General features: G+C 41.1%; 2 protein-coding genes across 4 annotated transcripts in view; one reads left to right on the top strand and one right to left on the bottom strand.

The window, feature by feature from the left end:
* Nucleotides 1-1,350: 1,350 nt before the first annotated feature.
* LOC107185294 (probable glutamine-dependent NAD(+) synthetase) overlaps nt 1,351-14,895 on the bottom strand; it is a 15,851-nt gene continuing 2,306 nt past the window's right edge. For all 3 annotated transcript variants that reach the window (XM_015572954.1, XM_015572953.1, XM_015572955.1), the window contains exons 2-13: nt 6,396-6,597; nt 5,482-5,737; nt 4,748-4,940; nt 4,430-4,670; nt 3,766-4,005; nt 3,466-3,581; nt 3,092-3,396; nt 2,804-3,012; nt 2,493-2,718; nt 2,235-2,411; nt 1,881-1,977; nt 1,351-1,544 (exon numbers count right to left, since the gene is read on the bottom strand). In XM_015572954.1, coding sequence (XP_015428440.1) covers nt 1,516-1,544; nt 1,881-1,977; nt 2,235-2,411; nt 2,493-2,718; nt 2,804-3,012; nt 3,092-3,396; nt 3,466-3,581; nt 3,766-4,005; nt 4,430-4,670; nt 4,748-4,940; nt 5,482-5,737; nt 6,396-6,541 — 2,235 coding nt within the window. In that variant the 5' untranslated portion in view covers nt 6,542-6,597 and the 3' untranslated portion in view covers nt 1,351-1,515. The remainder of the gene's footprint in view (nt 1,545-1,880; nt 1,978-2,234; nt 2,412-2,492; nt 2,719-2,803; nt 3,013-3,091; nt 3,397-3,465; nt 3,582-3,765; nt 4,006-4,429; nt 4,671-4,747; nt 4,941-5,481; nt 5,738-6,395; nt 6,598-14,895) is intronic.
* The window catches only part of LOC107185272 (cytosolic carboxypeptidase 2-like), a 7,421-nt gene continuing 1,279 nt past the window's right edge, over nt 8,754-14,895 (top strand). Inside the window, exons 1-12 of the mRNA XM_015572931.1 lie at nt 8,754-8,826; nt 9,472-9,693; nt 10,239-10,390; nt 10,483-10,799; nt 11,115-11,261; nt 11,331-11,442; nt 11,766-12,011; nt 12,498-12,830; nt 13,292-13,519; nt 13,617-13,708; nt 13,941-14,169; nt 14,241-14,361. Coding sequence (XP_015428417.1) covers nt 8,754-8,826; nt 9,472-9,693; nt 10,239-10,390; nt 10,483-10,799; nt 11,115-11,261; nt 11,331-11,442; nt 11,766-12,011; nt 12,498-12,830; nt 13,292-13,519; nt 13,617-13,708; nt 13,941-14,169; nt 14,241-14,361 — 2,272 coding nt within the window. The remainder of the gene's footprint in view (nt 8,827-9,471; nt 9,694-10,238; nt 10,391-10,482; nt 10,800-11,114; nt 11,262-11,330; nt 11,443-11,765; nt 12,012-12,497; nt 12,831-13,291; nt 13,520-13,616; nt 13,709-13,940; nt 14,170-14,240; nt 14,362-14,895) is intronic.

The raw sequence follows: 14,895 nt of genomic DNA, 5'->3' as shown, positions 1-14,895 counted from the left end.
TGAAACAAGTAGCGCATAGATATTCTCTCATTATCATAAATAATAGTCGAATCCAACAATTTATACCTGCTATCGCGTTTTACATCAATATTCACCAACAAGCTACTCCATCGTTTGGCGCAGCGACGCGCCGTAACTCTTCTATCACCCCACTAGTACTATTGCAATTATTATTATATTATTATTGATATCGTTATCGCTGCTCGATTAATGATTGTGGTTATTAATTAATATATAAATTTATATATATATAGATATATATACATAGAAATATATATGTATATCGTCGTTAATTCTTCGTCAGCAGAAACGACTCCTTTCTTTTTTTTCTTTGTTGCGTGGAAGATCGAGTCGGTATTGTGTAAATGTGAAATCTTCGAATGTGTAGGTGTGTGTGGGTTGCAAATGCGTTCCACGTATGCGTGTGCGAGTTTGATTGTGAGCGTGAAAAGAGAAGCGTGTCTAGCACGACTGTCCAATATACTGTGTATATCATATACATACGTTTGGGAGACTTAAAAAAATTTTCGAGCAACCATCGTCCGAGTATCGATCCATCTCTTAACCCGATCGTCATTAATTGATGCTAACCGTAATGAAATGCGGATACGCACTGTCTGTATATGTAGAAATGGAAAAGATAATAAAATTAATATTATATGCATCCGCGTGCCCGTTTTTCAGTTTCTTCTACTGAACATCCTCTATCCGCTTTCACATCAACGCATCCAACTCTTGGAGCATGGTCTATTATTTAGCACGGTGGTGCGTAGTTAGCACCAAATTTCAGTTCAATATACCAGGTGTATGTATATAATGAAAACTTCTTTGCTTCAGTTTATGTATTCAAATAATTCTTGATAACAAACTCAGCCAGTATAAACGACTAAACTTGAAAGATAGATTAGATGGTAGACTCGTCGATTTTTGCAATTAAAATTGTTCGTCCAGTAGTTAATTTCTGAGACATTCGACAAAATAAATCTCCCATCCTCAACTTTGAGGACTCCAACATGTCTCGTATATTTAAATCGATTACCTCCATATCCCTATTTCATCAAAATAGGCAATACGCACTTCCGAACTGTCCCTTGTTAGACACTTTATACAGTGATATTACAGTAATAGTATCGGTACTTGGTAAGAGAAATCAACTCGACGATTCTGCATAAATACATACATATATATATATATATATATATATATATATATATATATATATATATATATATATATATTGAATTTCATATTTCATTGTGATGCTTATACTTCCACTCATTGGTTGCATTAATATAATACAATGTATGAGTCACAGGATCCTCCGTCTCGCGAGTCTGTCGACGGCGAAACGGAAACCGGGCTTCCTCGACGATCGATCTCTAACGGTAACATAAACGCCAATGGAACGGCACCATAGGTTGCGCGTAGGATCGCCTATCGATGTCGCGTTACGGTACGCTCGCGCAGCTGCAATGTCAAAATGATAAGAGACAGAGAGAGCTACACTGCTACGGTTTAAACTACTACTCCGGGATGTGTTTTATCTGCAACAGAGAATGACGCCGTTGTGATGATGACTCCTCGGGCAGAGGGGCGGTCGAGAACGTGTGTTTATTCACGGTGGGGGCAAAATCACAGGATGGTCGTGTCTCGGCGGCCCGCCTGACTCCGACTCTCCAGCGCTTTCGATTAGTCATTTTGTGGGTGTGTTCTTTTTTTTTTTTTTATTTTGTCATCAGTGATAGCTGTGCAGCTCGGTAGACACACACGGAAGGAAATCGCTCTCCGCGGAGACGATTACTCGTGACCCTTTCGTCTGGCCCACGATTCGAGCTTCGTCACCGATAACGCACACTTGGGTGGTTTTTTTTTTTACTCACTACTAATCACGGAGCTGAACGGCATGTATCTGGGCTTCGCGGGTATCTTCGGAGCGTCCTTTCGAGCTCGCGGTTCCTCGTAGAGAAGACGTTTCACCTGAAAAGTTTGATACTTGGTCTTTAAAATGCGCTTTGATGTAATAAAAACAAACATTATTGGTCATTCAGAGTCACTTGACGTCTATTCTAATATTGAAACATTTCCAGACACAAGTCGTTGACGCGTTGCGAGACAGACAGAAGCTAAACTTAATAGTAGTTTCTATGAATTGCCAGGAAATATTGAACAGACGGTATTGTAATGACAAATGTAACCTTCAACGATCAATTCTATCCAGAGTTCCGACGGCTCACCTGATCGTCGATCGCATTAAACTGCCATTTCCAGGTGTGATTATAGAGGAAGGGTCGGTGGTCGAATCTGTTATCGTCAGGACTGTAGGTCTCCGCGTGACAGGACGGTGTCAAGATGGTCATTTTGTGTCGATTGATCGCGTAACACCTGTAAAAGTGTTTCACCTTGTCCGCCACCTACAATCGAATTCAAATTCGCCAAATTAACTTTGTGCATCTTAACGCAGAGTACTTGATGGCTACCGTGACTGTGCTTACCTCTTTCGGAGAACATTTCTCCCACATGTGAACCAACCTGCAGAACATTGTGAACGGGCCTGCACAGTCCTGCTTTCTTAAACGACCGAAAGTACCAAGTTCCTTATACGTCATACCCATGTCAACTTCGTCCAGCTGAGAGAGTTGTCCTCCTTGAAGAGGCTCCAATTCCGCGGTCGGCGGGGCATCCAAAATTCCGTCCAACGCGGATAAACTGTGCTTCCGCCTAAAAAGATTCGACAGTTATTTTACAACAGCTTATACTAAGGCAACATTGCCAAAAATATTCTCATCGTATTTTAATAACTGACCTGAAATAAGCGAGGAACGATTTTAGATCATTCTTGGCAATTCCACCTATTGGGTTGATGTCGGCACTACTGCAATCGTATTTAGTGAAATAGCCTCGAAGCGCTTCGTCAACGTTGCTGCTACCGAGCACAAGAAGGCCACCGGGCCGGCCTCTGACCCACAGCATCAGTTGGGCAAACAAGTAAGCGATTACCATTCGCAAACGTGCCTTCGAAAGGGATTATAACGCAACATGACTTTGATCTGTGGCTATTGCTAGACGTGCAAATTAGGGAATAGATATTGACTTGTATATTTTGTAGAGCTAGATTCTCTCGAGGAGATCCTCCTTGGACTTTGAACCTCGGCGCCAGCTTGGTGACTTGCTGGAAAATGGTCAGAATAGCAGAGATCGCCGCGTCGATCACGATACTGTGATGGTAAGAGCCGATTTGACCGGCCAGTTCGGCTGCCCGTGCTTTAGTCTCGGCCGATGAATTTTCAGTACCCATGTAGCACGTGACGAGAATGGTGTTGCACAGTTGCTTCGGATCCGTTGGCACGTACTCGCAATCACCGACGATCTTTCTGATATCCGAAAGCACTTGAGTGTCTGACCGGACAACATTGCGTTAGACACATTTCTTTATATAGTGTTGGAAATATTACAACGAAGCATTACCTCCTTTGTTCACTGAATCCACGATCATGTCGCACATGGAGTATACCATACACGCTGAAGAGGCGGAGTCGACTCCGCCGCTTAAGGGTAGGAAGAATCCACCCTGACAGGAACGCCTTTTAGGAGACATGATACACCGTAGTTTGAGAAATTAATAGCTACTATTGGAGCCCAAGTACTACTTCTAAATAACAATGTGACAGTGTGTTCACACTCTACATTGTTTGACTACCGACACTACATCATTTGCAAACGCCCACTATGTTGACTTGATTGGACTCCTAAAAGAATTTTAAGAACCTGAGATAATCCCAAAGCCAACAGGCAGGCGCCATAGATATCTCCTCTTCCGGCGTGTGATAGACAAGCTTCCCTGTTACGTGCTCGGTCTCGTAGGGGCCCAAGTCAACGTCCATTGGTCGGTCCGGTGGGCTTGAAATCAAGTTGTCGGAAGTAAGAGCGAAATCCACTTTGACGCGGGGGTAACTCGGCGATCTGGCAGCCGCGTGAGAACGCGACCTGATGTTGTTCCTGTAACTCCTGTCACGGAAATTCGATGATCGTCTCGGAGCTTATAAGTCAATTGGAAACAGCATTAACGCTTTTAGCCCGACAAGAATTTACAAATGCAAAAACTTATGTCATGACTAATTTCCTAGCTTCTGAATGCGCGGTAGCAATAATACTAAGTAGTTACTATTAACTACGTACAATATTTCCCCATAAGATCCTACTCTGTCGCCCCCATATCATTGCATTGGTATCCCTATTATCCCATGGCGTTAACCAGTAGTAGGCAGGCCTTTGACAGAGAAAAATAATGACAATCGAGACAGACCAAAAGAACATAAATGTCCAGTCACATCTGGAGGATTCACTATGCCATAAATGCTGGAGGGTGACTTAATACTAGCGCAGTACTATAGCCGTCGAGCTGAAAGCGTTAAGTCGATCAATTTTAAACCTTATATTCTCCAAATCAAAAGTAGCGACTACGACTTCCACGTCATCCAGAGCGAACTGCTTCCCACGATTCAGGATCTGTCCGTTCAGAGTGATGGAGGATCCACCGTTGAAATACAATCGGCCACCATCGCAGCCACGCAGATTACTGAACATGTAACAACCCCCAGACTTGAATGTAGCGGATTTCACGAGGTCCACGGTGACGTATCCCTTTCGAAGCTCAAAATACGATCCACTGCCTTTATAAAGAAGCATAAGAAATTGCGTTAACTGTACCCTTGAAGGGAGATTTTTTTTAATATAGATTCCAGGCTACCATTCGCGATAATCTCGACACCGTCCATGCACATGGGGATGTGATTGCTCATAGGGTTCCAGAGCTCCTCGCAGATCTCGAAGCCCACGCACGTGTCCCTTGTAGATATCACGGCGTCGCCGAACGGCACCACTGTCTGCCCGGTTATTTGAGATATCATTCGCGGCAGGAAGTAGTCCTCCACTGTGCGTTCCTGAAAAAACATTCGGAATAATTATTCCAGCACTATAATTGGCAAATTATGAGGGTTCACCTAACAAAAGTCTACGAAGACACTTACCTGAGAGCGAGATTATGACAATTTTTATACTGTTGTTTGCAGGTAAGGCAATTTCAATAAACACTGCTAATGGTGTGATATTATTTCTAACAATTTAATATAAAATTGATAATTAGAAAATGAAGTCTCAAAAAAATTGTAATAATTTCACTCTCAAGTAACAGGTGATGTTAACTAGTCTTTTATTAGGTGAAATCTTATAATTTGTTAGTTATACATATTGAACCAATCGCATGTCAGTCGATGGAACACAGACAGTTCTGTACCACGCCGAAGTTTACAAGTAGAAATAGAGACCAATAGTCAGACATAGTCCTGGTCGAAAATTTTCTTTATTCGAAGCCTTGTATAAAAAAATATTGTTCAACAATTTCGCCTTATTTTCTTATAAGATGAGGTTCATCGTTATCTGTCTATATGACAAAACAAAAATTGAATCGTTCTATTGAACAACCTTGGTCCACATGGAGAACCATCTGGATTCCCTGTAATTCCCGTCGTCGCACAATTGCATCTTCGGTCGGATGAGCAAAATTCGTCTGTTCAGGAAGGCGATCCTGCAATTGTACGTCACGTTCTTGTGCATAACCGGCATACCGACGTCTATCAGTATGTCCTCGGCAGTGGACGACTTCAGAATCGTTGCGAGCACTTCCCAGCTGTGGAGCAAAGTATCTGGCTCGTAGAAATGGTCCTCGCAGCTGTAACCGCTGTTAAACGAAATCAGTGTGGTAACCCTTTGTGATCCATTTGTTATACATCGAAAAGTATAAAATACAGACGCATTCGACCAATCATGTTCGTATAAAAAATTATAGAAAATAAAAGTGTAGTATCATTAGTGTCAGGTCACTGAAGAATCTTACAATTAGCTCAACTCTGATATACCTATAGGTAAGTGCAGATAGAAATAAACTGCTAGTTTTAGTATACAGGGTGGTCCATTTAAATAAGGCCATGTACATATTCTTTTTCTATTGTGATGGTACAACAAATTGTTTATATGCAATTTTAATGATACAAAGGGACCGATATGTTGCAAGAATAGTCTGCGTTAGAGTCGAAGTAAAATATTATTTCACTGATATTAATATTTAACGTTTAGAGGAAATGTACACTTGCGATAAGTACAGAATTGTTCAGAGAAACCAGCAGCAATACAGTAATTCTGGAAACTGTAGACGTTAAGAAACTGGTAAGACGAGGGGTTAAGCTTTAGAGGATGAGAAGCTCATTTTTAGGCTCCAGAGGGATCGCTTATTTTTCGTAATATAACACTATAGCAAATACATAAATGTTTTAACTTGTAAATATAAAAAGTCACGAGAAAACCTGCCCATCCACTAAAGGTTTATACATATAATTTACCATATCTCCAACTCTGGCCCGCTTCTGTAAGTAGCGCCAGCGTCCTTAGCCTCCTGGATGCTCTGCAGGATCCTCCTGGAATTCCCGTCGAAATCCATCGCCCATTGGTTCAGTGTGCATACCGCGACCGTCACCGTGCGACCCATCGTTCTCTTGGAATACTCGGACCAAGGATGAAAAGCTCGAAGTTACGAATATAGGCCTGTAATGATAAATGTGCAGTGTAAATTTTGAACGGAAGTCAATTACCGTTGAAGTTCTCTATCCGGGACGAATAATGGCCGCCGTTAACGCACCACCGATCGATTCCGTGCTATCAATCGCGAGCTCATTGATCCACCGTGAAGGATATTCAGCCGACGAAAACATCAGCGAAACGGTCTCTGTTCGCGAGTCTGCTTCGACGAACGTTGATTGATCAATAATTTTCTGAAGCAACCCGTAAGAGAGAGAGAGAGAAAGAGGGGGACGAGTCGCTCGACTGGTTCGTGCGACCACGACGGAAGAATGTCTGTGCACCCTCGAAGGAAACTGCCAGGGGGATTCCTTCGAATTAATTCATAGTTCCCCGACACGTTGCTATAGAACGGATTCGCTTTTGGGAATGGGTGGAATTCACGCGGCGAACGAAGGAATTTTCTGTCTGAGCAAAGATATCGATATCTTGGAAAAATGTAATATGTAATAATTTAATTTCTTTTTTTAAATTCATATTTAACTTTTTGGGGAATACTGGCACACATGTGTACATTCAGTTGATAGAATAAACAATTAAGCACCACTCAGGTGCTTTAGCGTGAAATTTGAAGAAATCCAAAAAGTGGAGTTAGTCAGTGCCTTGGTGGGCGTCTAGAGACCCCCACAAACTTGCAGGTTTTTCCGACATCTTGGATTCAGAAAAATGCCGGAAAAAATTTGGGAATTTATGGGACATTTAGTGGCGCCCCCACCACTTTCGTGGCGAAAATTGGAACTAATTCCAGAACTTCTTCCAAAACTTAAAAGTTTTAGAATTAATTCTTTTTTTATTATTTCTTATTTCTTATTACTTTTTTGGTTAATTGATATTAGGAATAGGAGTGGAGATAGTTCGGTATTAATGAATAATGCATATGTATGATGTGACTGTTTTTTATTGAAAAATCGTAAAAAGAATATACAATTTACAATAGTATTCGTATAAATTTGATCCGAATGACAATATCGAAACCATTACATTGAAATTATTCTACTAATTACCATGAAGTTACCATCAAATTAATATTCCATCGCAATTATCATAGCATCCAATAAAACTATATGTATAAAAAGTGCATTCTATCCACGAAAAATTCCATACTCACAACTATATCTATTCAGCCAGCTTGATCTTAGCGAACTATAAGGAATGCATATACCGAACTATCTTCAAGTTCAAAGTCAGCCACGTAAAAACGATCCTACAATCCGCTCATGTTTCAAAGTAGCCTGCCTCGCCGAAAGTTTTCGAAAACGTTCACGGACAGATTCGTACACGATTAATCGCGTAATTCGTCGGTGCGTTTCGCGATCGATATGAGCCAGAGGCCTCTATAGCGGGGGGACCATGAGAAAAGATCGATAAACGAACTTTCTTCGCGTGGCGATACCGGGTGGACGAGCCCCGTTGAAAACGAGAGGGAAACAACCAATCGGTCGTGGGGCCACTGGCTCCGCCCCCCGTTTCGCCCGTTGTCAGGCAATCGACGGGGGCAGCATATCGGGAATTCGTCTTCGCCGAGGGCAAAGTTCCTGCTCGCAGTTCGCCCGGTCGATCCGCCGTGTGATAGCGATCCAACCGGGGAGGGATCGCGAGTCTCTCCGCTTGGCCAGCCGGTTGATCGTTGGAAGGAAGAACATGCATCACCGTTGAAGAGACGTTCGGAATCGGGAATTCGAACTTCAGAATTCCGAAATGGAAATTTAGAATTTCGGAATTCCGAATTGGGAATTTGAATTTGAAAATTCCGAATCGAGAATCCGTGTTTCAGGCTTCCGAATTGGGAATTTGAATTTCGGAATTCCGAATCGAGAATTTCTATTTGAGAATTCCGAATCGGAAATTCGAATTTCAGAATTCCGAATCGTGAATTCGACTCAGGGAATTCCGAATCGACAAGGAGAATTCGAAGTTGAAAATTCCGAATAAGGTCTAGGAAAATGAAGAGTGCGATGGCAACCTGTATTCTGGACGGAAGAATCCTCGAATTACCGGAACACGTTGGTGAAGAGGAACGGTTCGACGATCCGCAAAAGGAAGAAACTTCGGAGGTGGGAAATGACGAAGAAAACAACAAGGAGGAGGACAAAGGAGTTGACGGGGACGTGAGATAACGAAAAATGACGGATCTTGTGGCCGGTAGCAGGGTCAAAGAACTTCAAGCCATGCTCTTTCCGGTTCAACCGATTCCTGGTAATCGTACCTTTATATAAGTCTAATATGTCGTTTCTGTATAGTTATATTCTGTCATTGATAGTGTAATAGAATTATTCTTTGTGAAAAAATAAGCCAAATGCCTAAAATGAAATTTGTTCGTACGAAGTTTCTATTATACTTTTACATAAGTAAATATAACAAGTTCTGAACTGACACAACAATTTCAAAGTAATTTTTTTACAAATATTTTGTAATTGGTCGTTTCAACTGAGATTTATCATTTCTAAAAAACGGTCGTTATGTAAATGTAGATACAGCATTCACAAAAATCTTCTTGGAAAATATTGTAACAACGAATATGTAGCATCAACTTAATCCTTAACCATTCGGAGACAGGACGCTCAGTGTGTACGATATTCTTCGTTGATAAATAATTTTAAAAAATATCTAATTGTCTATACAAATTTTAGGGAACATAACAACTGTAGTTATCGCAGAAGAATCAAAATGGTCACACAAAAATGGTCACTTTTGAATTTCTTGTTAGCAAAATCGAAGAACACCTAAAAGCACTTATCTCGGTCAAAGGGTTAATTGTGCACAAAGACTCAATATGAACGTTGATAATACTGGAAAAGATTCGATATATCGATGATCATTTAGATATTGAAATTATCGCAGGCGGCGCGCTGACGAACTTTCAGAGGCTGCAAGAGTTGCAACTATTGCAGCTGGGACAACACGAGGTGCAACGACGGGAATCAGAATTTATACAGTTCTCGGCGCCGTTCGGCACCAGAGAAGATCAACAGTCGAAAGAGAGCCTCCGAAATGCTTTGGACACCCGCTGCATGATAGATGGAGTCACGCAGGAAGCTGCGAGATGGCCCACGGAATGTCAGGTAAAATAAACAATCTCGTAATGGATCGAAACAATATAAAAAAATTGTGAACAAATCCATCTTCTTATATTTTTATTCTCCATTTTGTTTGTATGAACTTTTATGAAAAAGTGATAACAGGGTATCATAATTAACCCCTTGGATACATTTTTATTATTGTCTAACTCTTCATTCGAGTTGAGAAAATATTTAACATGTGCATTCTTGTTCATGTCAGTTCTTGTGTTTTCAAAATTTATTTTGCAATTTCAATTACCTGAAGTCATCTCAACACTACGTATGTCACTAATTTTTTTAGAAATAAATGAGATATTACATAAAGTGTATTGCTTTTACATATTACTCCAAGCAATAAAAAATTCAATTTGTTCTATATGCAATATTTTTTTTTCAAATAAATCGTTATCTAAAGGATTAAGGTTTCAAAGTAACCATACAATTTTTGTCAGACTATAATCTAGAACTAATATAATAAATTTTCTTTACTATAATTTCTTAAATCTAAGAATAAATTTGTCAAATAGTAAAAAGGATACATTTGAATTTTTCTAACTATTCCACTGCGACACATAGAATACGCGCCACTCGTTCCAGAACCGTTCTACGTGCCAACTGGAAAAGAACCACGACCAAAACCATTAGGGGACGAGTTCGGAACGGTGGTATTCCGCTACTATCCGACCAGTATCACGAATTACGTGAGTCACCATTGATTTTCTATAAATCAACGTTAACGCCGTAATTGCATTCCACGATGGTTGACAATTTGCCTCGACGAAACGTTAAACAGATCAGCAGGTCTTGCGTGGGCGGGAGCACGGTTCTGCCGTTTTCAACGGAATTTCCTGATGATTCGATCGGCAACGAGTCGAAAGTCGTCGACACGGATAGCAACTTTTATTTAATAACCAGATCCCCCGACACGATCGCAGAGAACAACAGTGATCTTCGTTTCGAGTCGCGTTTCGAGTCTGGAAACTTGTCTAAGGTCGTGAAGATCACCGACACGTACTATCAGTTATATCTCAGAAAGGATCTGTACACGCAACGGCACACACAGTGGTACTACTTCAGGATATCGAACACGAAGAGCAGAACAACGTACAGGTGAGGGTTTCAATTATGAATCGCGTGGGATATCTCTTTTTCAATGAGACGAGAACAGGTACATGTACAGCCTTGGTCAAAAGTACATACTAAGAACCCCATAGAATATGAATTTTTAACAAATATTTTTGTATTAGGAGGAAATCAAATTTTTAATAACTTTGTCGACATTTTGTTGGCCCTTTGGCCTAATGACTGACAATCGCAGACATTTCTTTCTGACATTTTCGTATTAGGAGGAAATCAAATTTTTACTAATTTTGTCGATATTTTGTTGGGCCACCCTTTGGCCTAATGACTTCACTGTGATTGCAGATTATCTATCGTTAATCTCTGCAAGGAGGAAAGTCTGTACAACGAAGGTTTACGACCACTGTTGTACTCAACCGAGGACGCAAAAAAACGGGCTGTCGGTTGGAGGCGATGCGGCGACAATATCGCCTATTACAGAAACGATTCATCGTACGTTGACTCGTCATGTTTATCGTACTACAATCCTCCGCGTAAGATTCACTGGATTTTTATTTTCAGGAACGACGAAGAAAAGGAAAAGCACACGCTGACGTTCAACGTTTCTTTCCCGCACGACAGGGACACTGTCTACTTGGCTCACTGTTACCCTTACACTTATACCGATTTACAGGTAATAACTATGAATAATAAATAGTTGATTCATCAAAATTAATCGCCAGATGTATCATTAACAACGAAACAATACAGTAAAGTCTGATAGAAAATAAGTGGATATAGGCAGTGCGGATCAGACAATCAGTAGAATTGCATTACGGACCAGACGTTAAGTAGATATGACCAGCGATGGTCAGACGTACGATCGAGGGGGAAAAAATTTCCATACGCGTTAATTTAAGTTTTAAAAATTTTAATATTTAATACTATATTAAATTTTTAATATATTAAATTGATATTTGATATTATATTTTTTATTTCTAATGGTCAAACCTTCAGGAATACCTCGCCAAACTGGCAGCAGATCCCGTGAAAACGAGATTCACGAAATTGCGACTACTCTGCCGGACACTGGCTGGAAATGGGGTCTACTATTTAACCATTACTGCGCCCGCCTACGACGACGAGGTGCGAAGAAAACGGGGCATCGTTATCACAGCCAGGGTACACCCAGGCGAGACACCTTCCAGTTGGACGATGAAAGGGATCATCGACTTTTTGACCGGGGATTCGAACCAAGCCAAGGTAGGAGCTTAGTATTCGTATCCTTAGAGAATGACTTCTCATTTAATCGACCATCAGCCATGAAGCTTCAGGATGTCATTCCCTATAGCAATTTATGTATAGCAATTTAGAGAATATCTATTGTTCCCACTTTGGAAAAGCACCTAACCAGATCCACAGAACTTAGATCTGTCTAAATACACTGATCAAAAGAATTAGAGGACCAATAGTACGTATAATTCCTGGAAATTTTGTTATAAAATTGAGACTAGGTATGAGTATTGTACGCAAAAGATGTCAATTTCAACAGAAGCAATTGAAGCTCGCATGATAACGATCCTCCTATTATTCTGAGCAATCTATGTTCCATTTCTGATGAAAGGGATAATCTAACTGGTCAAATTTTACACCTTCTTTATCTAGTCTACCCTTCTTTACAGAGATAAAATTAGAAACTTATGGTTATTTGTCTGCAAATCATCCTAAACAATGTGTTATCTTTAACAGGCCCTTCGAGAGAGATTCGTATTCAAGCTGGTGCCGATGTTGAATCCGGATGGGGTAATCGTCGGCAACAACAGGTGCTCCCTATCTGGGAAGGACCTGAACAGACAGTACAGGACCGTGATGAGGGAAAGCTACCCTTCGGTTTGGCACACTAAACTGATGATACGACGACTGCTGGAGGAGTGTGGCGTGGCCATATACTGCGACCTACACGCCCACTCCAGGAAGCACAACATATTCGTGTACGGATGTGAGAGCAAGAGGTCTAGCCCACAGACCAGACTTTCCGAGCAAGTGTTCCCTCTGATGCTTCATAAGAACGCTGCTGACAAGGTGAGCCGATTTCGATTGTTCGTTCGTTCCAATGGGAATTTTATGAAGAATTAATTACTTATCAACAGTGTCGACCGAGTATTGGACAAGCTTTTAACGCTTCCACGATCTGAGACTTTCACCGATAGATGCCATACCTGTTACTGTTAACTTGAAAACTGTGATTTTGATGATATACCGTTACCGACCCAGTTCCTAATCAGTCAATTTTTGCACTTTTTGTTAATACCAAATTTACTTGAATAAAAGCAAATCTTTTGGATTTCGTGAATTTTTCTATTTACACGTTAAAAATAACCGCACGAGGAACTGGCTCTGTAACGGTAGTATTTCCGTAAAATCGAATAACTATGCCTACCTAAAGTCCAAGCAAAATCGTCTCTGTCAGGTCCCATTTAGGTACCTGGTAGCGCGACCTTACGGGAGAATAGTGAATTATGAAATAACAAATTGCTTTTCAGTTCTCCTTCGAGAACTGCAAGTTCCACATAGAGAAGGGCAAAGAAGGGACGGGAAGGGTTGTCGTATGGTCGATGGGAGTGCAAAACAGTTACACGATGGAGGCATCGATGGGGGGATCGATGATCGGCTCCAGGTCCGGTACTCACTTCTCTGCTCAGGACTACGAGCAGATAGGAAAAGTGTTCTGCGAAACTCTGTTGGACTTCTTCGACCAGGATCCCGTCAAGGTATTCCACATCTTATAGAATCGTTATAAAAAATTTCCTGAGAGAACAGGATCCTTTATCCCGTGGCATTTTGTGATTACTTTGACCGGACTGGAAGGAAAGACTTCGGAACAAAATCATTGCCAGACTGATGAAGGAGGGTTCCAGCGCTGAGGAGCCGACTAACATCGACCTGACCGACTACTCCAGGTACAGTGGACTCTAACTATATTGCCACGCGAGGCATTTCCCCTTCACACGTATTTTCGTGCACACAAATTCGCTCTCATGGAAGGGGCTCTGAATTCATTGCCATTTTACTCCCCTACAGCCCCGACCATGGCAATATAGTGAGAGTCCACTACAGATATATTCCAGTGTTAATCACGTTGAAAACTATTCTGTGCACCTGTCTGAACAAATTATCGATTCCAATTTCCAGCGACGAAGGGGACACCTCGGCCAGTTCCGATTCTGAAAAAGAAGAGGTGGACTTCACGGAAGGGTCGTGGGATTGCGAGGCAAGGGACTCTGCTGGTTCCCCGCAGTGTCTTTTCGCGCCACCGCCTACTCCCACGTTCGTTCCGCCTCGAAGCTTCGAACTGGCGAAACGTAGAAGCAAAAAGGGAATCACAACCAGCAGGAGTTACTTCCAACGAAAAAGATTACTGGTGAAAAATTCTTTAGTTTCTGATGCGAAGAACGATCGATTTCAGATGTAACACGTCGAATTTACGCGTAGGCCAAGAGAGCAGTCATGGATCTACCGACCCTGGATCCAGGCAGCGATCTATGCGACCTAACGGACTCGGCGGACGAAGGTGAAAACTATGAAAGATCTGAGATCGATGAATTACTCAGAAGTTGTTTCTTAGGAACTGTATGCAAAAAAATTATAGATTAATGATTGGAATATTTAAAATACATACGAGGCGTCTAAGACAGGCCATCTGAATGTCTCGGCTATTATTAGTGAAAAAATATGTCTGACTAAACTTTCATGGTATCAAGCAACACATAATTTGAATTGTTTTTTTATAGGTGGACGCGTAGAGGTCATATGAAGGTGAATATCGTTTTTTTAAATGGACAGACTTGTTTTTGAAACGCTCTACTAGATGGTACATAAAACAATATGTTTCCATTTAAAAAAACAAAGTGGACTTTCATATGACCTGTACACGTCCATCTATCAAAAAACTATTTTTCTATTTTACATTACATTATGTGCTCCTCAATAGCATGCAAGTTTGGTGTGACACATTTGTTTCTATCACCAATAACTGCCAAGATATGTAGGTGGCCTGTTCATCACCTTGTATAAACTAAAGACTGTTTCCTTCAGAGTAACCTTCTGCTGGTCCAACATTCGTGATAATTCTGAAATAATTGTCGAG

Source organism: Dufourea novaeangliae, unplaced genomic scaffold (assembly GCF_001272555.1).
Source record: "Dufourea novaeangliae isolate 0120121106 unplaced genomic scaffold, ASM127255v1 scaffold60, whole genome shotgun sequence".
Taxonomy (NCBI): Eukaryota; Metazoa; Arthropoda; class Insecta; order Hymenoptera; family Halictidae; genus Dufourea; species Dufourea novaeangliae.
Note: the sequence above shows the minus strand (reverse complement) of the source record. Positions and strands in the feature narration are given on the sequence as shown.